Source organism: Balaenoptera musculus, chromosome 10 (assembly GCF_009873245.2).
Source record: "Balaenoptera musculus isolate JJ_BM4_2016_0621 chromosome 10, mBalMus1.pri.v3, whole genome shotgun sequence".
In the NCBI taxonomy this organism is placed as follows: Eukaryota; Metazoa; Chordata; class Mammalia; order Artiodactyla; family Balaenopteridae; genus Balaenoptera; species Balaenoptera musculus.
In genome coordinates this window covers 19,616,888-19,642,184 of record NC_045794.1, presented here as the reverse complement: position 1 = coordinate 19,642,184, position 25,297 = coordinate 19,616,888, and the positions used below count along the sequence as shown (strand labels likewise).

Sequence of the window (25,297 nt, the reverse complement as noted above, 5' to 3'; positions counted from 1 at the left end):
TGTTTTACTCAGTGTTATTGTCTCCTCCAATTTTCAACAGTAAATACAGCTCTTTTCACTTTTCTACTCTGTAACAAAAAAAAAATAACTTGTAATCTTGAGGACTACAGAAGGGAAACTCCCCTTTTTGCCACTGTCCTACTCAAAAAACCAACTGAGCAGGTAATTACTGCAGTGTTACAGGATAAAGAAAAGATGTGTCATATGCTTCTCTTAAAAGAGAATTTGTATATCTGTGAAAGCAATTGATATTTGAACCATTTCCTAGTTTTCTTTTGAATAATTAAAATCAGTTTGAGAGCCCAGTATTTGCGAAGTTTGAATGGCATTAGAGAGTCGCCAATTGGCATCGCTTGGTAGTTCTACTATTTGTTTCAGTTTTGAGTTGGGGAATATTTTTGTATTCTGGGAAAAGCTGTTCTAAAATATGTCATCCATTTCACATTTTCCCTTCTTAAGCTGATATTTTTATGCAATACAAAAATAAATAAATAAAACACTTACTGGGGCTACAGGATGGTCATAATATTGGAAAATTGGCCCTTGGCCAAATTAACCAGGAAGTGGCAAGGATATAGCCAATTTTTTTTCATTCTGAATTTAATATCTGGCTCACTTTTCAGCATAGATTTTGCACTAAGTTGAGTTATTTTCATTCAGAAGAACCTGATACTATTTTGGCATTCTCTTTTTATAGACTATACTCTGTTCTACAAATGTTTGCTCTCTAATTATAGCTCACTTCAATACCTGGATTAAAGAATTAGAAATTATACCGGAGACTTATACTATATTGTAAATGAATTTCATGCCTAAAGGAAAATTAATTCTGTGACTGTTGTACAGAAGATAATGTGCTTAATTTTATTTAGAAGATATAAAGACTCTAAGTTGGAATATAGGCCTGTGTATTATTACAAGTTACAGTCTATGACACCATAATGACTGAGCACATGTTTCTGTTAATTAGACATAATATTGTATACTGTGTCATCTACACCATTAGATTTTGGTATTAATCTAATGATAGGAAGAGTGTTCAATCAGAAGAAGCATCAAATCAGTGGTTTTCAAATTGTGGAGACAGGATCTCATGGGGTCCATGGAGTTCCTACAGTTGGGTACCTGGGGTTGGATCACGGTATTGAGGGAAAGAAGGCCTGGTGGGTGTGAGTAAGCGTGAGTTTCATCACTAGGGTTCTCCATTGAGTTCGTCTGGGAAACAAAAAGATTTTTCTGGCTTGAAAAAAATATTTGAAACCCATACACTTAAGGTTCTTCTTCTAGACTAACATAATTCAGGGAGTGAGTGATCTAGACATACAGAATCCCTTGTCAACATATTTCACTACATTATTCTTATTTACTCATCCAAATATATAGACAGACACAATTAAAATTTTAAAAGTTGCCGGAATTCTCAAATCTACTTTTGTCTTCACTTCTTGAAGGAGGAGTTATCTTTGTTAGAGCTCTTTTCTGATATTCAGAGTACTTTTACCATAAGTTAGAGTGTTTCTAACCATGAAGTTACAATTTCTCTATCCTCTTCCTTGTCCACTTTTTAAAGTAAAAATGAGAGAATAAAAAAAAATACAGAAGAAAACAAAAAAGAGACTAGAAAAAAGAACACTAAGAGAGAAAAAGAGACCTCTTCCAGTTATTTTCATCGACTGCTACCCTTGACTACTACTCACTGGCCCAGTTCACCATCAACTACTTTGTTTCTCAGTAGCTTTCAAGACTGACTTATGATACAGGGCTAGTCTAATAGTTGTCTGTGATTATGAGAAATAAATAGTCAAGGGAGATGACAGTTTCAACATACACATATATTTACACAGGTGCATAAATTATTTGATTCTGTATTTCTAAATATTTTTACAGTGATATGCTTAAGCCCCCTACTTTTTGCTTCTGATAAATTAAAATTAATATGAAAAAATAATCAAAGAGAATTTAACAGCCATGATTATGTGAATCACCTCCATTTTTATTTTAAAAATTAAAAATATAGAATGAAGCTTGACATTAAGCCAGTTGCACCGTTAAGAAGTTATGTAATTTAAATGATACATGAGATCACCCACAGTTCAGAAGCCTTTACCATCACTTTAAGCCTACAGGGTAGCCTTTTGAACTTATACTTTTGATTTTGCAATTCTTTGTATTAACTATCGTTATATTAAAGTCTTTTAAGGTACATTTATCTATAGGGCTATATTTCCAGACACACAAAATCTCACGTTCTTTTAAAAACATGCAAATGTGTAATTAAAAGAAATGAACAAATAAGTCCATAAAGGGAAATTTGCAGTTTGTCATTTTCATTAGGACAGATATGTGAAAGATCCTGAAAAGAAGCACTGAGCAGGGCAATACTAGAAAGTTCCAGCTGATCTAGTAGCTGCCTTTATGTAAGACAATAGATCTTGTGAATATTCCTCTTTCTCTCCAGGCAGCTAGCTAGTCTGGTTAACCGAAATTGTTGAGTAATTGTTCTGTGGTTGAGAACAAAATGCTGAATTAAACTGTTCCCAGCACAATAATTGTGTGATTATAGCATTTATGTTGCTGGCCAAAGGAACAGTCATTAGGTTTGGAAGACTTACCAAAACCACGAGTACAAAAAAAATGCAAATCACATGTAAATTGCTGTTTAATACCTATAGCGGCTTAGAAATGGAACGAAGAGTAGAGCACATTTCTAGTTAAAAGAGATGAACCTGGAAATCTTGATTTTACATTTAGTATAATAATGAAACTAGGAAGATGTTGAAAATGCATTTTCTATATGGTTTTCCCTTCTCTACACTGCTTTTATTCTCAGTCATGCATTTATTTCTCTCACGTCACCCTTTCCCCTTTCTCGCACTCCCAGTCCCGTCTTTCTTAACCCCCTTTGTTAACTTCAGTATTTTTAACTCTGTTTGCCTGTCTGAGAAGTTTTTTTCTTTTCTTTTTTCCCTACTCAAAATTACGCAGTGAAAAGAACTTATGAACCAATGGGGTGTGAGGGCTAGTGCAGAGAAAGATTTAGTGAGAAAACTGTCAGCAAATACATACAAAATGTCAGGTAAAAACCAGTTGCTAACAGAGTTGAATTGCTATTATTTCTTTTCATTCTGAACCATTATGCTTTCTATTGCTGATAAATGCATGTACTGAAACATGGAGTTTTTCCCCCTGTCATGGCATTCTTCCAGGTGAACCATTCATTAACAGACTACGGTCTCCCCATGATGAAGATCAGGTCTTGCTAAATACATGTGTAAAGTTGAGAACCACATGTGAACTTTAGGAGTAGTAGGGATGTAAGCAATGTTCATTGAGTTAATAAATGAAAAATACTTTGTAAGATGAATGACCCAGTAAGAATGAATGATAGATATACTGGCATTCTTCTATATCAGTTATGAACGTAATTCAAGGATGTGAATAGATGATTTTACAAAAGTTTTCACTCTTCTGATACATTTCATTTCATTAAAAAATATATACAATGAAATGTATTGAAGAATAATCCCACTGGCAGTGACGACCATCACACACAAAGCAGAATAACTGCAAGGCTGAAAATTCTTTGCTATGCATCTCCTTCTTCTGCAATTAGAAGTACATTTAACATCGAGATTTACGCCAAAATTAGGGTTTAGTTTTCCTATGTATTTCCATATCATATTGGAAAATTTACTTCCTTTATAAATTTGTATAAAAGCTACCACAATAATTATTTTAAATTACTCTTTATAAACTATTTCCTGTTGATACAAATATGGTTTTAGTGGACATCACAACATGCAGTTTTAGTTTGCACCTAAATTATGCGTGTTTTTATTCTTGTGAAATGTGTTGAGCTCAAGAAGTCAATTTAAAAAGTGGAGATTTAGTGAAAATTGTAAAGATTTCAGCTTTATCTAAGTCTATACTCAACTTGTTAAATGGCATTTTATTTTACAAGATTAGATCAGCATTCACTTTCTTTACTGCTGACATCTTAACAATTTCCTTTCTAAGGTTTTCTTCAAATTTTTGAAAAACATGTTCATACACACCATGTATATATTTTTCAAACATCTACAGTGTTTTTTAGTCCTTTTGTTATTTCAGTGAACAAAATATTGTACAAAGAGCTTAAAATACATGTTCAGGGTTTAGAAACTTTGTGTGTGATGTTGACTCTTTTAGAAAACCTAGTGGCTTTAAATTTATTCTTCTTGATTGTTTTCCCCAATAGTGCAATCTTCAAACTGTACAGGTTTTGAATTGCTAACCACTACATGATATTAAGTAACCTCTAATTCCTGCCAACCACCCACACATTAATTAGAACAAACCCAACAATTTTAATGATCCCACTTGTCAATTGTAAAGCACATTTAGAAAATAAAGATCATATTTCAATAATCAAGTTGTATTTTTCATAGAAACATAGAGTCAATCCCCAGGTAAATATTGCAGTCTGTTCTAAAATATACTTCATAAACCTGAAGCTAGACAAAACCACCCATTCAAAAGGAGAAATTGTTATTTTTGGAGTCCATATTTAAAAACTAACATTTTTCCCTTCATCTAAAACCAAATGCTTTCATCATAGTTTTGCACAGTACTAAATCTCTGAAATCTGGCTTAGTGTGTGGACACATTTTATAAATGCTCTGTCTTTATTGTCCTTTAAATAAAGGATCTTTATTATCCTTTTTTTGTCATTATTTATGTATATTTCTTATAAACTAGATATAGCTAGATATTCTTAAAAATTTAATTTGTTGATTTTTTTAACTTAAAAGCTTATTAGTCCACTTATATTTGTTGTGATTAAACTTACGTCGTTTTATTCATGCTTTCTATTTGTACCACATTTTATATGTATTTTTTTCTTTTTAATTTTTTTGTGTATTAATTTTTAGTTTTCTCAAGTCATTCTTTTCTCTTTATTGTTTTGGACATTATTTCTGTTTTTTATGGGTTGCCTTTGATGATTTAACAAGTCTACATATGGTAAGAGAGTTTAAAATTGACAAATTTTGAATTATAAAACAATCTTAGAATTCCTGAGTATTTCTCTCTTGTTTTACTTGTCATTGTTTTTGGATTTAGCTCTGTCTGATTTTTCAAGTCCAAATAATGGACATTATTTTCATTAAACAAAGTTTTGGAAGATTTACTCATATATTCACTGATTTCTTCTTTCATCTCTCCATCGACTGCTATTTATAAGTTTGTTGTCAAACTAATTGTCATTGGTTAATGGCTTCTATCTGAGTGCTTTTAAGATTTCTCTGTGCTTTTGTTTTTCTACAGTTTTATTACAGAGTATTAAGTGATATTTGCTTTTCATTTATTCTGATTGTATATATTTCACTTGTTGCATCTATGGATCTGTATTTTTCAAATTCAGAAAAATTCTCAACCACTAAATTTTAGAATAGTGGCTACCTCATTTTTTTTTTTTTTCTGTTCTCTCCTAAAATTTTGACTAGGCATTTGTTGGACCATCTCATTCTAGCCTCCATGACACTACCCAGTCTTTCATATTTTCCATCTCCTTGTCTCCTTGTGGACTGATCTAGCTAGTTTCTTTAGATCTCTTTTCCAATTAATGACTTCTTTCAACCACCTGTGTCTAATTTTCTATCTATCCATTCAATGAGTTTTAAATTTCAGTTATTTTCATTTCTCAAAATTCTATTCAGTTATTTAAAAAATCTTCATGAACATCTTTGATCGTTTTTTTGTTTGTAACTAAGTTTTATTCTGTCTTTTACTTAAGTGAACATTTTAAGCACATTATTTTATTCTTCATCTGATAATCCAGTACTCAGATGCCTTTGGGTGTCTAAACCTGTTGCTTCTTGATTCTGTCTTTACATAGGTTGTATCATTCTTCATGTATTTGTTGAATTGTTTTCTTGTAAGTTTATATTTGGCTGTACTTAATCTGTGGGAAATCAGAGTATCTAAATTGGCAATGCTTGTCTACTGGACTGGATTATTCTGCCATGTGTAGAAAGCAAAACAACCAGAGACCACTTATTTCTAATTTGTAGCTTTGGTTTTCACTGGACATATAGGAAGTTTGATTTGAATTCCAGACCCAACTGGATGTAAGGTCTGTGATTGAATAGTGGAAGTATATTATTATCATTAGTATTTTATAGTAGTAGAATGTAAACTCCATGAAATTTACTCCATGTAGTTTACTCCATGTAAACTCCAGAGATTTTAATCTGTTTTTCTTTTTTACCATAGTTTTTCAAGCACCTGGGAAATGTCCTGTACTTTGTAGGTACTCCATAAATATTTGTCAAAGAATCATCGTCATCGGTGGTCTTCCACCAAGCTATTGTAGAAACATCCTAGTATGCTTGCCTTAATTGAAATATTTTCTTTTAAACTTATCTTTTACTGATGGCATTTCCCTTCATTGATTGTCCTGGGTTAGTGCAGAAGTCTGGAGTTTAGCTTCTTAGAGACTCAAGGCTACATCATGAGTTCCAGGTGCTGTTACCTACATTTGCCATCAACTTAACCCTCATTATCTCCACCTACTTTCAACTCACTAGTCCTTCCTTTCTTCCATGTCCAAGTTCCTTGGAGGCTCTGCATCAAAAAGTATGTTGGTTATTATGTAACCAGGATCCGCTTACATTGTAGCAGCAGGGATTTCTAGAGTATCTAATATTTAATACTGTTTTATTATACTTATTTATATTATACATACTTATTTCTAAAGGTATGTGTTGCATTAATTATTTTCAAGCTGTGTCACTCAGAGTTTTTGTCATTTAAAATTTTTTCATGCAAGTTATTTATTTTGGTGTAGTAAGATATATTTATAAGTATTATATTATTTATTCAATTGACTGTAAAGCATAGTGGTTAAAAGCCTAGTTTGTATTAGGCTGCCTGGATTTGAATTCTTTTACTTGCTGACTGTCTGACTTGAGGCATGCCTCAGTTTCCTCATCTGTAAAATAGGGGTGATGGAAGGATCTATCTCATAGAGTTTTTGTGAGTTTGGATGAGTGAAAATAGAATCGTGCAAAAGTCAACATGAAAAAAAATGCATCATGAGAACTAGGGAACTAGAACAAGCTGAGGGAACTAGACTATTTATTAACAATAATTTATCAAATACTTTTGGTAAAGGGCAGGAAGATGGAAATAATTCATGTAGTCAGTTCATGTTTTCTTTTATGAGCACTTTATTAGATGAAAAGAGATACAATTTAGTCACAAAACTTTCACAGTTTTGATGGCTTGAAGAAAAATTATTCTAATCAAGAAAGCAGTCTATAGAATTACCATATGACCCAGCAATCCCACTACTGGGCATATACCCAGAGAAAACCATAATTCAAAAAGACACATGCACCCCAGTGTTCATTGCAGCACTATTTACAATAGCCAGGTCATGGAAGCGACCTAAATGCCCATTGACAGACAAAAGGATAAAGAAAATGTGGTACATATATGCAATGATAATACTACTCAGCCATAAAAAGGAATGAAATTGGATCATTTGTAGAGACGTGGATGGACCTAGAGACTGTCATACAGAGTGAAGTAAGTCAGAAAGAGAAAAACAAATATAGTATATTAACTCATATATGTGGCTTCTAGAAAAATGGCATAGATGAACCGGTTTGCAAGGCAGAAACAGAGACACAGATGTAAGAGAACAAATGTATGGACACCAAGGGGGAAAAGCGGCAGGGGAGGGTGGTGGGATGAATTGAGAGATTGGGATTGACATATATACACCAATATGTATAAAATATATAACTAATAAGAACCTGCTATATAAAAAAAATTCAAAAAAAAAAAAAAGAAAGCAATCTATAGATTTAGCAAAACACCCATGGTATTGCATCATTCATCTTTATATAAATGATGTTATTATGGGTAGGCAAGTTACAGTGCTTTTTTTCTGGAAGGTATCAAGTAAATTTGCCGAGTATTAAAATCAGCCACACTTCCATAGATTGTTGCAGTAATACAAAATTTACTATTTTTGAAATTATTTACAATGGTATATTATATAATAATCCTTCTTGACTAGACTTTAAAACTTTTGATTATATAAATGGCTCTGTGTTCAATGGATTGTCCAGTTACAAAAATATTTCACATTTTCAGCTTAAGAAACATCTACCATGCCCTTTCTGGTAATTTCACACGTTTTATTTTCAGTGACAAATGTTCTAGTGAGTGGCTTATTGCTAGAGTGTCCTAGCTATAGTAGAGTTAGGCAGGCATCTGAGTAGTAAGTTCCAACAGCGACTGCGAGGCAACTTCCATTATTACTCAAAGAGCATGGATTTTTCACATCCTAAGGAAAGGAACTAGACACTAACTTGCCCCTACAATGGTTGCATTTCGGGGAGACATGCGAAATGTTATTTTTGTTTTTGTTTGCAGGAACATTGCTTTAAAGCCTTTTTTTCCCACATACATAACATTGTTCATTACTGCCTCAGTATACTCTTTGCATGATACAAACAAACAGGCCCCCATACACTAGCCATTCACACCAGTCTAGCACCTGCTAGCTAAAAAATTGAAATTACACACTGGGAAAAGTTTGAACAAAAGAAATGTAAGCAGTATAATCACATGTATTTTCTTAAACAAAATAAGAATATTTTATTCAGAGGATACAGCTGTTTACTATTTACTTGAATTTTTAGTGAAGAGGTTTTTGGTTTGGGGTTTTCTTTTTGTGTTTTTGTTTTTGTTTTGTTTTTAGCATATACAAGGTTATATCTACAAATTAAGCTCCCTATTCTTTATGTGTTTCCACACCTTTAAGTCACATTGCTTTAAATATTGCTGATAACTGAGGTAGCAAAAAGTTCAAGTGTATTTAATGCATATGATGTCTCGTATTTGAAATTATTTCCTAATCTTTTTTTATGGGTGCATTGGCAATTTTATCATGAACAACATCTAACTGCAGTTCTCGGTTTATTTCAGTAAAGATACGTGAGAGTTCTTACTTTTCTGATCTCCTAAGGAATAATGAAGTAACCCAAAACCTAACTGTTGGCATTATTGACACTAAACCTAGGATCTGAGTAAGATGATGGATTGGGTGGTAAACAATGGCATCAGTGATTTGCCATGTTTTGGGTTATTACTTAGAGAAAAAAATCTTGAATCCTGGATGAAAGTGAAATAGAGCCAAGATCCATTGTGTAAAAGGAATGTGTTAAAAAACTAGTTACTATTATAAGAAGAAACTAAAGCTAAAACACAAGTAGACTTTCCTAATAACGAATAGCTTCTTGTTTTTTTATTGGAGTATAGTTGCTTTACAATATTGTGTTAGTTTATACTGTACAGCAAAGTGAATCAGCTATACATATACATATATCCTCTCTTTTTTGGATTTCCTTCTCATTTAGGTCTCTACTTAGAGCACTGAGTAGCGTTCCCTGTGCTATACAGTGGGTTCTCATTAGTTACCTATTTTATACATAGCATCAATAGTGTATATATGTCAATCCCAATCTCCCAATTCATCCCACCCACCCCCTTCCCCCTTGGTATCCATACATTTGTTCTCTACGTCTGTGTCACTATTTCTGCTTTATAAATAAGATCATCTATACCAATTTTTTCAGATTCCACATATATGCATTAACACACGATATTTATTTTTCTCTTTCTGACTTACTTCACTCTGTATGACAGTCTCTAGGTCCATCCATGTCTCTACACAAATGACCCAATTTTGTTCCTTTTTATGGCTGAGTATGTTCCATTGTATATATGTACCACATCTTCTTTATCCATTCCTCTGTTGATGGACATTTAGGTTGCTTTCATGGCCTGGCTAATGTAAATAGTGCTGCAATGAACACTGGGGTGCATGTCTCTTTTTGAATTATGGTTGTCTCTGGGTATATGCCCAGGAGTGGGATTGTGGATCATATAGTAGTTTTATTTTTAGTTTTTTAAGGAATCTCCCATGCTGTTCTCTGTAGTGGTTGTATCAGTTTACATTCCCACCAACAATAAATGCTGGATAGAGTGTGGAGAAAAGGGGACCCTCATGTGAATAGCTTCTTAAATAATCACTTCCATTGACTTATACTGAGCATCCGTGATGTGCTAGGCATTAAGCTGGGTATTGTAGATACCGATATGAGTGAGCTGTACCTTACCCTTAATGCAGCTTAGCCATGGAGACAGACATGAATAATTTCAACCGAATGGGATAGTCCCACAGAGTACAGACAGCAGAAGGAAACATTGTTTTTTGAATACAGCATGTGTACTCTTACCTTAGGTTTTTAGCATCTTCTCTTCTATTTTCTTGGAACACTTTTCCCCCGGGTAACTGAGATGTTTATTGTCTCACTTCTTCCAGATCTTTACTTATGTCACCGTATCACCGATTCCATATTTAAACTTGTAACTTTCATCCCAGCATTTCTTTTCCTCTGCCCTTGCTCTAATTTTTCCATAGTACTTGTCTGATTTATTACAATACTCCTAGAGCCTGTAACAGTACATAGCACAAAGTGGGCCCTCAGTAAATGAATGAATGTATTTCGCTTGGAGAGTTTGGTTAGTCTTCATAGAGGCAGTGACACATAAGCTGTGTTTTGAGGAAAAAGTAGTTCTTGAGTCTAAGTCTGGTGAAGTTTTCAGCTATACCTCCTAGTCTCCAATTTGAGAACAGGTCAAAGAATAAAAGGTCTCTTGTGGAAAGAATCATAAACCTAGTGAAGAAGTGTAAACTAACATAGGGAAGGCATAGAAAATGTTAAAAGATTTCATAATCCAGTGCTCATTGCATAGAATAAATACTAGTGGTGTAGGACAGCAGTCCCTAACCTTTTTGGCACCAGTGACCAGTTTCGTGGAGGGCAATTTTTCCACGGACCGGGGTGGGGGAGGGAGGGGGGCGTGGTTCAGGCGGTAATGAGAGCGATGGGGAGCGATGGGGAGCGGCAGATGGAGCTTCGCTCACTCGCCTGCCACTCACCTCTGCTGTGCGGCCCGGTTCCTAACAGTCCGCGGACCGGTACCAGTCTGTGGCCCTGGGGTTGGGAACCCCTGGTGTAGGATATTTCGGTAAGAAATAAACTAATAAAGGTCAATGATTGGTAATGATTTCAGGAAACTCTGAATTAAATGTTAATATTATATACTTTTTATGAACATCAGAGTGGAAATTAACATTTTATTTTCAATCCTTCTTTAGTCAAATTTCAAAGAATTTTTCTACCATAATAGGCAACAAAGACTTACAATTTAAGATCTTTAGGATAGGGTCTATCAAGCAGTGAATACAGGATAGGAACTTCTGTGTTGATTACTCTTCTGTTATATGCTGGGCATATGATGTTCTATTGCATCTCTATTTTTCTGAACAATTTTCAGATAATTAAAGTAATATATATATACACATTGAAAATTTGAAAAACTTTTGTTCAGAAAACATAAAGCAAAATAAAATATAGTATAAAGATGTAAATCAAAGTGCCACTCTTGCTATAAAAATCTTTTAAATCATAATAGAATTTTGTCTTTTAAAGATAATTTAAATGTAACCCATTTTTATACTGGTAAAATATATGGGAATTAATTTTGTCACAATGTTTCTGTATTCATTATGTAAACCAGTATTTTTATTTCAGAAAGTTTATTATATCTTTGTTTTATAATTTATTAAGAAGAATCAAAGAATTTAAGTGCTAGACTTATTGTTTTGGCTACCTATGTGATAATGTGTAAATTTCCAAATTACTTGTTTTTCTATCAGTTTTTGCTCATTAATTAAAATTGGAAATGACAACACCCGACCTGCTTATCTCCAAGAGGCTGGATAAAGTAGAAATGAACTAACGCATGTACAAGTGCTTTATACAAATGCAAACATTATTCTAATATAAGACAGGAGTATTTCAGAGCACATTCAGTTTTGCTTCTGGCAGTAGTGAAGTGATACATTTTTTAAGGTGGTCTTTATTTTTTGCTTTGGTTATTTTTTTTTAAGTTGAGATATAGTTCACATACCATACAGTTCACCTTTTTTAAAGTGTACAATTCAGTGGGTTTTAGTAGACTCACAGTGTTTTGTAACCATCATTACTACCTAATTCCAGAACATTTTCATCACTCTAAAAAGAAACCCTGTACCCATTAGCAGTCACTACTAATTCAAGCTTCTCCACAAAGTGGTAATTTTTGAGGCATAATATTTAAAGAACTTATGTTGCACTGAGATTTATATTGCATGTGAAAAAAAATCACTAATAATCTATTTTGGGCCATTGAGCAAAAATCATAAATCAGAAATCAATAAGTAGTGAATTTTATTCTCTAATCATGGGCTCCTGAGAAATATAATTGAAAAAAAATTATATTTCACGTTGACCATTATATTTTATGTTGTCTTTCATTTGTGTGTAAATGACAATTGACATAGCAATACATGACATAAAGTAAGATTGTATTGGTATTTGCAAAGCCTGATTCTGTCCGTGTGAACAGAGAACCATGCATACTCATAGGAACCAGCCTGTTTTATTGTCAAAAACCATGCTAAGTAATACAAATAGTCACGCACATTTGAGGAAACAGTTGCATTATAAAGAAAGACTTTTGTTTTATCAAGTAACAGCTATCAAGCTATGTAAAATATGACCTTTAAGAAACAGATGATAGCCTAATCCTAAATAATGCATCATTTGAGATATTTTAATCTTTACCTTTTTAAAATTCTTTTATTCAGCTCAAAATTGTCCTTGGCAAATAAAATAGCCCTGTTTTTACCATAGTCTTTCACAATAGCTTTCTTAATTAACACCGTATTTTTGCCATCCTTAAGTTTCTTGATTACCAACTTTCAAAACAGAGATTTTTTTTCTTGAAGTCAGCAAATATACTTTGTTTAAGCATGTATTATATTTACAGTAAGTGTCATCCTTTTGGTTTGCATGAGTTTAATATCCATTAAAATGGTGCTTTATAAGAACATAATGCTTAAGTTTTGAAAATAAAGGCTACTATTAGACAAGAAGAATATTTAAGTCAAACCTGCATAGTATTAAGAATGATATTTCATCGCCTTCAAGTGACAGAGGTCTTAATTCTACATCATTTGAAAGTGGTTGTATCATAGTAACAATGCCAACACTAAACACATCATGCAAAAGTAAAAATGTAATAGTGAAATGAGCCATTGAAAGGAAGAGTCAGTGACCACGTAATATTTCAGTTTCTATTATATCTAGTAGCAATCTGGTTAAAAAGAAATGACAGTTGCCCTGAAGGAAATAAAGTGGAGGTATTATGGTAGTAGTAGTAGTTTGCAAAGAAAATTGCACTGTGTCTTGACTGGATTACTTCTCTATCCTTGCAAACTATCCCCACCTCTCTGTGGTGCTGCTTCTTGCCTTCTTTATACACATTGAGTTTGTATCATCTAAACTCATAGGGCCCAGGGGCCTTTTGGTGACAGGGAGGAGGAGGAAAAGGGGAATTAGAAAAAGAAAATGTGACACGCAGTTTTGAAAAGAAAAGCAATTTTCCTTGTGGGTCTGTTTCTAAATAGGAGTTCTTCAATGCAATATTTTGCTTCTGCAGATCAGTCAGTCAGAATCAAGCGCATGCTTGTGCTGTTTTGTGGGGCTTGGCACTGACAGGTTTTATTTAGGAGGGGTGGGGATATAGGGGGATCGGATGTGGGGAAGTTAGTATTTTGGCTGTATCAGCCCTAGAGGCAGAGTTAGCACTTGCATTGGGACAAAAGTATTTGTAGTCATCAGATAACTTTGCAGTCAGCTTCAATAGCATCACTCTTTTTTTTTCTACTTTTTTTTTTTTTTTTGGCAGCCAAGCTCTTAGTAGAACCATCTGTCTTTCTATTAGTATTTTTGAGGCCTGTTTTGAAGCCACTTTGCTTGGCAAAGTCATTTTCATCCTTGGAAACGATTTAAAAAAAAAGTTCTGTGGCTTTTTGCCGAAGAAGACTACTATGTAAAAAATCCACATGGCTGTTCATTTTTGTTCTAAAAGAATATGACTACTTTGTCTTTGTCTTGAATCAAATGAAACTAGAGGTGATACAACTTCAGTGTGACTGTTGGCAAGTGAGAGGCAGGGATTGCAATTTGAGCAGTGTTTTTATGTTTCTGTATCACTCAATGAGATTGTCTTTAGTCTTCCAAGTAGATTAATTGGAAGATAAATTGACTCCTTTATTCTAAATTTTAGTGTAGGGTTTTTTGTTTTTTTTTTTTTTCATTTTCTAAATACCATTGCATTGGGTAGGATAAACTTACAAATTGACTTTCTATTATGTGAAATGAGAAAACACAGACTATTAGTGGTCATTGACGATCCCATGCCTCTTCTTGCTAATGGTGGAAAGTCAGCTTTGCTATCCTGGTTACTCCAGTTTGGGTAATTATATCCTGCCTACCTGAACCCCTCTTGTAATCTCATTTGGAATATTATATTTTCCATTTTCTCAAAAACTGCTGTATAGTGTCGCTGTGTGCTTCTAAACAGCTGCTATGCTCCCCACCAAAGGTGGCTGAATTTCAGTTGGAGGTGAATTGATCCCTAAAGACCATGTGTGCTTGAATACTATGGTACTCATCGGACTAAATTCTTGAGGAACATTTGAAAAGTTTCAGATTTTACATTTTATTTGTAATTGTGCTGACTTAAATCATATAGCTGCATTTCATTTTAACATTTGTGTATGTAGTTTAAACAGGTCTTCTACCATAACTTCCTGTTTTTTGAGCTCTCACACAAACTGCTCCTTGGTATCATGGAGTAGTCCCTCTAGTTTTCTGATTCCTGTATTTTTCCCAGTCAAGTAATGCCTTCCAGGCCTTCCAGGCCTCTCTTCCTGGGATCTAAAGCCCATCGTCGTTCAAAAGCAACTTTGATTTCCTCATAACCTATCCTTGCTGAAGCCCCCCTAATTCCCTCACTTTCCCCAACCTGTGACCAGAAACTCAGAAACATCACAGAAAAGGGAAGACTGACAGCATCATAATTCATGTGGTCTCTTCTCAGGCCTTAGACTTTTCCATCACCCCTTTTAAATGTCTGTGGTTACTTTCTTTTCCATTTCTCACAGTAACCATCCAAAACTTCCGTACCTTTGCTGAACTCCCTTACTCAATCCCAGCATCTCTCATTTTCAGCATATGATTTTGCCTTCAACATTGAGAAAATTTCTTCCGTCGGACCTGATTTTCCTTACCTTCTCATTTCCCTACTGGTAGAACATTATCGGTTTATATCCACTTGTATAGCTTCATTCGTCAGGGCCCAGAGAATGCGATGTCATTCCCAGTCAAAGCGAATCCCTACACCTCCGCCTTGCCTTTCAGCCTCCTCTGCAATTTTGGTCCACAAGTTAATTGTTCTTTCCTACATTTCAAATTCTCAATTTCCATTTGCCCCTTCCAGCCAGTAAATGTGCTACTACCTAAAACTCTGCTACTTAAATAAAATCTGTGCATCCCTACGCAGCTGCCATCAAATGTCCCTCCTAATGCCTCACCCAGCCTTCTCTGAAGAATCGTCTACATTTGCCATCCCCTTTTTCTTGCCTGTCATTCAGTGCTCAACCTTTCAGAATATCCATTCTAGTGGATTTGTTGTTGTTAGATTCATCACCATCTTCTAATAAACTCTCCCAGAACATATTATTTTTGTCTCTAAAATACTCTTTCTGCTACATTTTTCACTATTAGTCCCTACCTCAACCTTGATATTCCATTGGTTTCTGTGATACTGTACTCAAGATTTTCTTTATTCTTATCTTACCTCTCTCTCTTAAGACTCCTCTTCCTCTGCCCTTTGTTGAATTATTGTTGTGACCCAGATGATTTTAAGCTGTCTTCTCTTTATCCTTCAAACCCTCTTTAGATTATCTAGTTCACTCTCATCATCAAGTGATCCCCCAAACCATAGCCTCTAAAAATCTCTTCACTAGCTTCAGACTGCAGTATCAGTCTGCGAGTAAGGTATCTCCTTAATACCTTAATAATGGAACATTATTTAGGTACCTCAAACACATGTGTTCAGAACCATATTCATACCTTTCCATGAAAACTATCACTACCCCTGTATGTTTTGTTGTTGTTGTTTCATACCAGTATAAATAGTTACATAAACTAGACACCTGAAAGTGATCGTGACTCTGTCCTCTTCTCCTTTTCTTACATATATAGTTTCTTTTTTTTTTAGGTACAGAGATTTCTCATATACCCACACATTTATAGCCTCCCCCATCATCAACATGTACCTAGTCTCCACGCTTTGCCTCTTAAATCTTTTCTCCCTATGCCCACCAGAGTATACCACCTAACCTACTTAAGTGGTCCCCAGAGCCTACAGGGGGAATCTCAAGTTTCTTACAGTGAAACACAGACTGATTCAGGCAGACTTTCTAACACTGGTTCTCGCTTACATTTTTTGCTGTTCTACACTGCTTGGTGGTTTCCCCCTCACATGATATTTTTTCTTGTCCCTGATAATTTGCTCATTTTGTCTCCCATCTGCTTGGAATTCTTTTTTCACACTCCCACCTCTTTGCCTGGCTAACTCCTACTTATCCATTCAGACCCTACACCTGCTGGACCTATCTCTGTGAGGCCTGCCTTGACTTCTTCTGGGAGGAGTCTCTCGTTTGTGCTTCCATAGTTTCCCATACAAGTGTCTATTGTTGAACTAATGGCAGTGTATTCTAATTATCTATCCATTTGTCTGACCAGACTTAGAGCTTCTAGAGAGCAGGCATTGTATGTGAATTCATCTTTGTATTCCTAGTTACCAAAAAAGTATACGTTCTAGTTAGTAGAAATGTTGATTGAATGAATAATAAACAGACCCATGGGACTGGAAGCTAAATTAATAATCTTAAATGTCTACTTGATTATTAAATAGTTTCAGGGAACCACTGAAGGGTTTTGCAATAGAATATTTACATAAAATATAAAATATTTAACTATGAATAATTGATAAGTATTTACTTGTTCTTTTACAAGTGTGATAATGTGATTGTGTTGGATTCATAAAATTTTAGAGGGCAAGATTACATGCAGTATCTATGTGGTAGAATTATAAAAAGTGTTAAAACATAATATTCTATCTTAAGGTTTAAAAAATATAGGAAGTAACATCTTAAATTTACTGTGAGTTATTCAAACTTGTGAATAACATGCCCCCATTAAAAAGACCAAAATTTTGTGACAAAAGTATTTTGTTGAAATTTAATTATAAATGGCACACATTTTAAACCTTAATTAGGAGCTTTAAGGGAATTCATCCATTAAGTAAAAGAAAATAAGTGAAGTTAACAGTGAATAGGATTTGGAAATAGTCAAAACTGGCAAATATATGAGAATGAAATACTAACATTATATAACAAATTTGTTTTAGAATTTATCCAGGAAACATTATACTGTTTTGATGTGATATGTCCTTTTCTCCCAAAGGTGGGCTAATTTTCAGCATCAAGGAACTAAAAATTACTTAAGATACAGCAATAATACAGTTGGTGCTCATTATCTGTGCTAGTTATGTCCTATAAAGTTGCCATGAACACTGAATTATCAAATACTGAACGATTTTCCTCCTGGAGGAAACACAAAGTTAGGTTCCTGAGAGTCTTTGGTCACACCATTTTCATCAGCTGATCAATACATAGCCTTGTTTTATGTGTGTTTCTGTTTATAGACACCTTATTAATATTTATTATTGATTCTATGTGCATTTTAAACAGCAAAAATTGCCACAATTTCTTGCTACTTTGCACAGGTCTGTGAGTGACCACAAAAGCACTAGTACAAGTAAACTTGGGGAGGATGCAAGTAAATTTTATTGAGTAGGCAAATTGGCAAATACAGAATCTGCAAATAATGCAGATCGACTGTTTTTGAAATGTGTTTTTAGTTGCATAGATGAATTATCTACATATTTTGGATTGTATATATTTTACTGTTTACTTTATTCTGAATATTACTACAATGCTCTGTAATTTTTCCTATGCTGTTCTAAAATAGACACATCATTGGGACTATGAAATTAGGATTATTTTTCATTTTAGTTCTTCCTCTCCCTTGTAATTCCTCCTGCTCCCCACCCCCAGTTTTTCCCAAGTGTTGGAAAAGAGTACTAGATTGTTAGGAGATGTAGTTTCAGTGTTAACTTTGCTCTTACCTAAATGTGGGATCTTGAACAATTTATACGGCCAAGCTAAGTCTCATTTCTTAATCAGCACAATGATTGTGTTATGCCAGATAATCTCTAGGCTCTCTCAGCCTTAAAAGTGTTATTCTACATATGTGGATCTTGGAAAATTCAGACACTAAAACAAGTTACAGTACTAAAGCAGGGGCTTCCCTGGTGGCACAGTGGTTAAGAATCCGCCTGCCAATGCAGGGGACATGGGTTCAAGCCCTGGTCCGGGAAGATCCCACATGCCGCGGAGTAACTAAGCCCACGCGCCACAGCTACTGAGCCTGTGCTCTAGAGCCTGCGTGCCACAGCTACTGAGCCCACGTGCCACAACTACTGAAGCCCATGCGCCTAGAGCCTGTGCTCCGCAACAAGAGAAGCCACCGCAATAAGAAGCCCATGCACTGCAATGAAGGGTAGCCCCCGCTCAATGCAACTAAAGAAAACCTGCATGCAGCAACAAAGACCTAATGCAGCCAAAAATAAATTTAAAAAAAAAAATTAAAAAAATAACTAAAGCAAAATGCTTTTTAATAATCATAATAAAATACACAGATTTTTTAAAGCCCCAGAATTTATTGCAATTTATTCTTAAAATATGAAAATTTTTACCTGAAAAATTATTATAAACTATTAGAGTATGAATGAATTACCTGGGTAAAAGCTGTCACACACAAGTAGATAGACTAATTGTACATGCAACAACCAGTTAAACAATATAACAAGAACACATTAACTTTACGATAGCAAGAAAAGTATTTTTTAAAAACCTTAAAAATAAAACTACCAAGAAAGCTACAATAAGTATATGAAGCAAAAGAAGATTTGAATAAATTAAAAGATATAACCTGTTATTGGCCATCAAGCCATTAGGTTAATGAATTCAAAGAGAAATTCCATATCCTAAAATTATCGTGGAAAAATAAACGTAAATAAAGCCAGGAAATATTTGAAAAAGAAAATAGTAATGATAAGAGTACTGTAAAAGCAAAGCTTTTATAATTAAAACATCATGTTATTAGAACATGATAGGCAGGCATATCTGTCCATTACAGAAGTATGTAATAAATTTCCAGTATTTCTGTATTACTTTTCTATTTCTTCATGCATGCATAATTCTAAGAATCATGTATTTATCATGATGTATATGACCTTTTATCTATACATTAAGGATAGGAGCCCAAAGCAGCTGGTGTTTCATGCTGCCATTTTTCTCCAGTGAAATTGAATTCCTTCCTGGTCGTTAAAGAACTTGGTTTTCCACAGGCCTTTCGTGGACATTTGGAGGTGGGGCACGAAGAAGTAATTACAAAGACAGGACTATATAATACATTGTTCTTCTTTATTTATGAATTATCAATTCATATAATAATTTCAGCTGCTGCTGTAAGCTCTAGAGTTACAATAATAAATAAGTTACAGCCTCTTTCCTAAATAAGTTCATAGGTCATAAGGGAGGCTCAAGTTATACAAGTAACTATTATTCAATACAGTAAGTATTGTGTTAGCTTTATGAGGTTAAAGAAGTAACAGTTCTTTCTGCCTGAGAATTGGCACCATAAGAAAGAAGTGCTTCACAGGCCAAGACATTATGTGGGTCTCAGAAGCCTTTGAAAAATAAGTAGAATTTTACCAAGAAGAAAAGGAAAAGAGAAATTACTAAAAACAGAGGAGAAAATACTTTTGAGCCTGTTCAAGCGTGGAAAAACACCTAGTATGCAAGGAACTTTTCATGATCCATTGAGGCAAAAGTACAGAATATCTGAAGGAGGGAAGCAGAAATGCCTGGAAAGATGGTCTAGGAGCTAATTGTGAAGAATCCTGAATACCATGTGAAGGGATTTGGTCATTATTCTCTAAGTAAAAGTAACCATCAAAAGCTTTTCAGAAGAGGAGCATGTGAAATACAGATACAAGACTCATTTAGAAGGAACTCTATGAGGAATATAGTTTAATGTTCTGTGAGCACCAGACCTGTAATAGGCAGAGTCTCCCTTCAACTACTTATATACCTGAAAGTCCTTTGTAACTCAAGGCAAAATATGAAGAAGACAAAAAGATTTGTTGACAGTGACTTCAGCATTCTTTAAGACAGTTCTTCTCAAACCTGGGTGCACATTGGAATCATCAGGGGAACGTTAAAAAATGCTGATGGCTGGGTCTCACCCCTGTTGATTCAGATTTAATTCACCCCTGTTGTCTAGGAAACAGTCTAGTCTGGGCATTGAGAGTTTTTCAGAGCTTGCCAGGTGATTCTAAAATATACCTTCAAGTTTAAGAACTACTGCACTAAAATAAGAAGCTATTGTTTCTGCAATTGTAGAAGTTATTTTTCCCAAATTTTAAGGTCTCTGAAGTTTGGATGACTCTTACAACACTTGTATGTGTTTCATTTGAAATTCCTTTCTTCTTCCCTCTAAAGTGCTCTTATTAAATTTATAACCATCGTATACATTGTATAACGAATGGTGTCTTAGAAAGGAGGAGACGTACTATATAAAATATAATAACTTACAGTGAAATATAAAGGATACATAGTAGCTGGTGATAACCCTTAACCAGCGTGGCTAGTTTGTTGTTTCTTTGTTTGCTTGCTACTCTGGTCAGTGTCCTCTTCTTACACAGAACTAGCGCCCATGCTGTTTTTTGGGGGTTATTTTCAACATCTTTATTGGAGTATAATTGCTTTACAACGGTGTGTTAGTTTCTGCTTTATAACAAAGTGAATCAGTTATACACATACATGTGTTCCCATATCTCTTCCCTCTTGCATCTCCCTCCCTCCCACCCTCCCTATCCCACCCCTCTAGGTGGTCACAAAGCACCGAGCTGATCTCCCTGTGCTATGCGGCTGCTTCCCACTAGCTATCTATTTTACGTTTGGTAGTGTATATATGTCCATGCCACTCTCTCACTTTGTCCCAGCTTACCCTTCCCCCTCCCCCCATCCTCAAGTCCATTCTCTAGTAGGTCTGTGTCTTTATTCCCATCTTGCCCCTAGGTTCTTCATGACCTTTTTTTTTTTTCCTTAGATTCCATATATATGTGTTAGCATACTGTATTTGTTTTTCTCTTTCTGACTTACTTCACTCTGTAGGACAGACTCTAGGTCCATCCACCTCACTACAAATAACTCCATTTCGTTTCTTTTTATGGCTGAGTAATATTCCATTGTACATATGTGCCACATCTTCTTTATCCATTCCTCTGTTGATGGACACTTAGGTTGCTTCCATGTCCTGGCTATTGTGCCCATGCTGTTTTGCCTTCAAACATCTCCCTCTTGTTTCAGGCCACTTTTTCCTACATACTTGCTCTATGCGCACTTTCTAATTTTTGAGACTTAAAGCAGTTGTTTTCCATTGGTGTCTACATAAGGTTTATCTTTTCTCCAGTATGTTCAAAAAATGTGGGCCGTAGTGATATAAGCTTTTTAACCTTCAGCTCTAACCTTAAAACATTCTCTTTTTGTTTTCCTGGTTGTGTTGTTCACTTTTAGTTTCACTCTGGTGGCAGCGATAGGTTTAAAATCCTTTTGGCTAAAAGAAATCCTTTGCAATGTGGAGTCATTTCTGAAAACAGATTGCTCATTCTCACAGTGCTTGTTCCTCTGTTTGCCTGGCTGGCTGGCTGGCGCTCTCTCTGTCTCTCTTTCTCTCCCCTCACCCTTCCTCCTTCTCTCTCTCTCTCACCCCCTCCTCCGCCCCCTCAACACACACACACACACACACACACACACACACCCCAAAATCTCAGAAATACCTCAGAGGTTTACTATGAAAGATGAAATGGTGGAGAAACTGAAGGTGGACCTTTAAAGTGAGAAATTACGAGAATTATCAGAATCATGTGTCTAAGAATGTGCAATGCCAGTGAGAGAAAGGGAAAACAAGTCTGGAGATACTTCAGAGTTGCTGTTAAGGTTAGCAACTGAATGAATTTTTTTGTTTGTTTGTTTGTTTGTATATGTGTTTGTTTTACTTTTAACCATTATCCCCACTGTAATGTAAGCTCCATGGACATAGGATCTTGTTTGTTTTGTTTACTATTATGTCTGTACTACCTAGCTCATTTTCTTATACATAGTACGTGTTCATGAAATATTTGTTTATTTTCCAAATAACTGACTTAATGTGAGGAAGAAACAGTAAAGGAGAATAAAGTGTCAGCTGTGATCTTTAGCATGCTCCTAAATTCTCATTCGTATGTTCTCTGACAAACACTAACCAATAACCATGTCCCCCAGAGAAATCTTGCCTAAATATTTGGAAAAAAATCCTAGGTATTTTAGTAAAGGACAACCTCTGCGTTAGTAACAATGTGACACAGCTGCAGAAATGACTGCATTAGTTTATATTTCTAGAAATTACCGTTCAATTAAAAGAAAATAGTGATTCCATTGTATTAGATTATTTATTTACTGATATGAACCCCACATCCTGAGAGTGACACCAGAAAATTAAGGTGTATTCTAAAGACGGCAACCCAAAGAGAGGCCGTGTGGTTTGAGGAGTGGTTCAATTGCCTCAGAAAGGATAGATGAATTCAAAAGATCCAAGGGACTAGATCATAGACATAGTTTTGACTCCCCCATTCCATGGCCACAGGCAAGTCAGTTTTCTTTCGGCCTCAGGTACCTCTTCTATAAAGAATGGGGAAAGTCTTTATTACTCTCTAGGCTTTCTTTCAGCTCTTTGACTCAAGAACTTAAAAAAAAAAACTTAGTATTATGCATGAACATGAGAATTATCTTCAAGTAACGAAGAGCTGTTTGTATATAAAATGGTACCAGTTTAATTTTGTTTTAGGAGGTAGAATTAGCCCTAACAGGTGGGATTTACAGAAGGAGATTTTAGTTCAACCTAAGGGATACTTTTTTAATCATTATATTAATGCAGTAAGAAAAGACTTGTAGTATGAAGTATTGATGCTTCATCACTGTAAAGGATATCATCATGTAGGGAAATTATTCACCAGGTTAGAAAGTGAACTTGATAACACCTTCCAGTTAAAGTATTCAGTATTCTGATTCTCCTGTCTAAAGTAGTCCTAAGACATAGCCTCACATCCAGGGTTCTATCTAGCAAGCTTGTATGCCAGTATATTGAATTGAATAATTTTTTTCTTATATCATAAGGGTGGGAGGGTGGGAAGCATGGAGTATCAAAACTTCTTCTCTTTGATTCACTCTAATACGTTCAGCAGGTTCAAGGTCAACTGCCGCCATTAATGATTCCTGTATTCCCTCCCGATCAACGGACACTGGCTGCAGCTGCCCAGCAAGGATTCCTCCTTCCTCCAGGCTTCAGCTATAAGGCTGGATGTAGTAAGTACCACTGATGTTTCACTTGGGAGTGGGTGGAGGGCATGGCTTTAGGCAATTTAATATTCCTGCCACACCAAGAAATGAGATCACCCATATAGCACTTTTATTTTAAAGAGGAAACACACAGAAAGTGTAGAAAAGGATTTATGTTGTATTTAAGAGCTTAGATTATTTCTGTGCTTCTGAAGCCAATATTTGCTTTTTATAATTTTGTTTCATAACTTTCATTTCCAGTGTATTCTTAAATTATGAATATACTTTTCAGGTTCAGTTTATTTTTATGTAGGTAAGACAGGAATATGCATTTTAATAGCTTTCCATTGCCCTTTAAGATAAACCCAAGTTTCCTAATGTGAATTAGTTGGCCTTCCATTATCCGTCTCCTCCCTACATTTACAGCCTAATTTCTCATTAGGCTTCTTTTAGTTCTTAGACCGAACCATACTCTTTCTTGACTTTGGACTTGAATTGTCTGTGTTCACTCTCCTTGGTCTTCTGAACCTCTTCCAGCTTAGACAGGGAAAGCTGGCCTGCTCTAGTTAGATCCCTTTCTCCAGGTTCCTTTGGATCCTGTGTATTTCCTTTCACTTTAATTGTAAACTCTATGAGGGCCAGTGCTCATTCTGTCTCACGTATTGTTATATCTAAACTTTTAGTACAATTTCAACTATTTGTTGAATGAATGAATAAATGATTGAGCATTCATTACAAACAATACAAAGGCATTTTTACACTAAGTGATAGGCTATATTGAGATAACTGTTTATATTGCTTATTAACTTTACTTGCCTGTGATTTTATGACTTTTTTAAGGAAAATCAAAATTATACACTGTTAGTTTTAGAAAAAATCTAATAATTGAAATATTTTCATTGATCAAAGTAGAATACCATTGAAAACAATTAGCAAAGTATTATCATTTTAGATTATTTATATAGAATATTATTTTGTAAATTCCGGTACATTTTGGTTCATTTATATGTTAATAAATTGTCACATTAGCATCTTGCTATGCTTCAACACTTATTGCATTTGAGAAATTCTTTTGAACATTACTAGGAATCAGATCTGCTTCCTGTTAAATGATGTTTTGAATTTTCATATTTAACATTTATTCCTAGTTTTTAAACCTTTCTTTATACAGCAATGAAGAAGTGGGATGTAATATTTTAAAGCCATATGAGTGAGTAGATTGCAACTATGGAGTCTAGGTAAAAGTGAACTGAACTGAGGAGTATAAAAATTCATACTTGTAAGCACTTTGCTCTTTGCAGTTTTTAACATGGCTTTTTCACATCTTTCTCTTGACTTTGGTTTCCTGTGTTTTAAGATGGTGTTCTCACTCTGGATCCTTAATGTATTTATTTAATATTATTTGTTGCATAATACTGTCTTTGTAGATTGATTCATCCAGAAACACCAACTTCTTTGTATAGCTAAGGACTATATTTATATCCTAAATATTTAAATTCTAAAAATAATTTAAATTTTAAGAAGAGAATTTTAAATTCAATTGCTACATTGATTTCTGAGTTTTTAATTATAAAAGATTTTTTTGTTTCCCTTTACCTAAGGAATTACTATTCACATTAAATGCATGTTGCCAATATGTTTTTCATAGCCTTGGTTACTAAAATGAAAAAAAAAACGACACTTTTAAAAATCATCAGTTGCCTCAGACTGCACCTGCAATATGTACATATAGACTAGTTCTGTTTTTCAAAAAGAAATTTTTTAAGCAACTGT

At 34.7% G+C, this 25,297-nt stretch overlaps 1 protein-coding gene across 5 annotated transcripts in view; it reads left to right on the top strand.

Moving 5' to 3' along the window:
• SOX5 (SRY-box transcription factor 5) overlaps positions 1–25,297 on the top strand; it is a 393,300-nt gene that overhangs the window by 242,024 nt on the left and 125,979 nt on the right. For 3 of the 5 annotated variants that reach the window (XM_036866200.1, XM_036866198.1, XM_036866201.1), the window contains one exon: positions 23,428–23,551. In XM_036866200.1, coding sequence (XP_036722095.1) covers positions 23,428–23,551 — 124 coding nt within the window. The remainder of the gene's footprint in view (positions 1–23,427; positions 23,552–25,297) is intronic. The other 2 variants (XM_036866199.1, XM_036866202.1) reach the window with 1 other exon arrangement.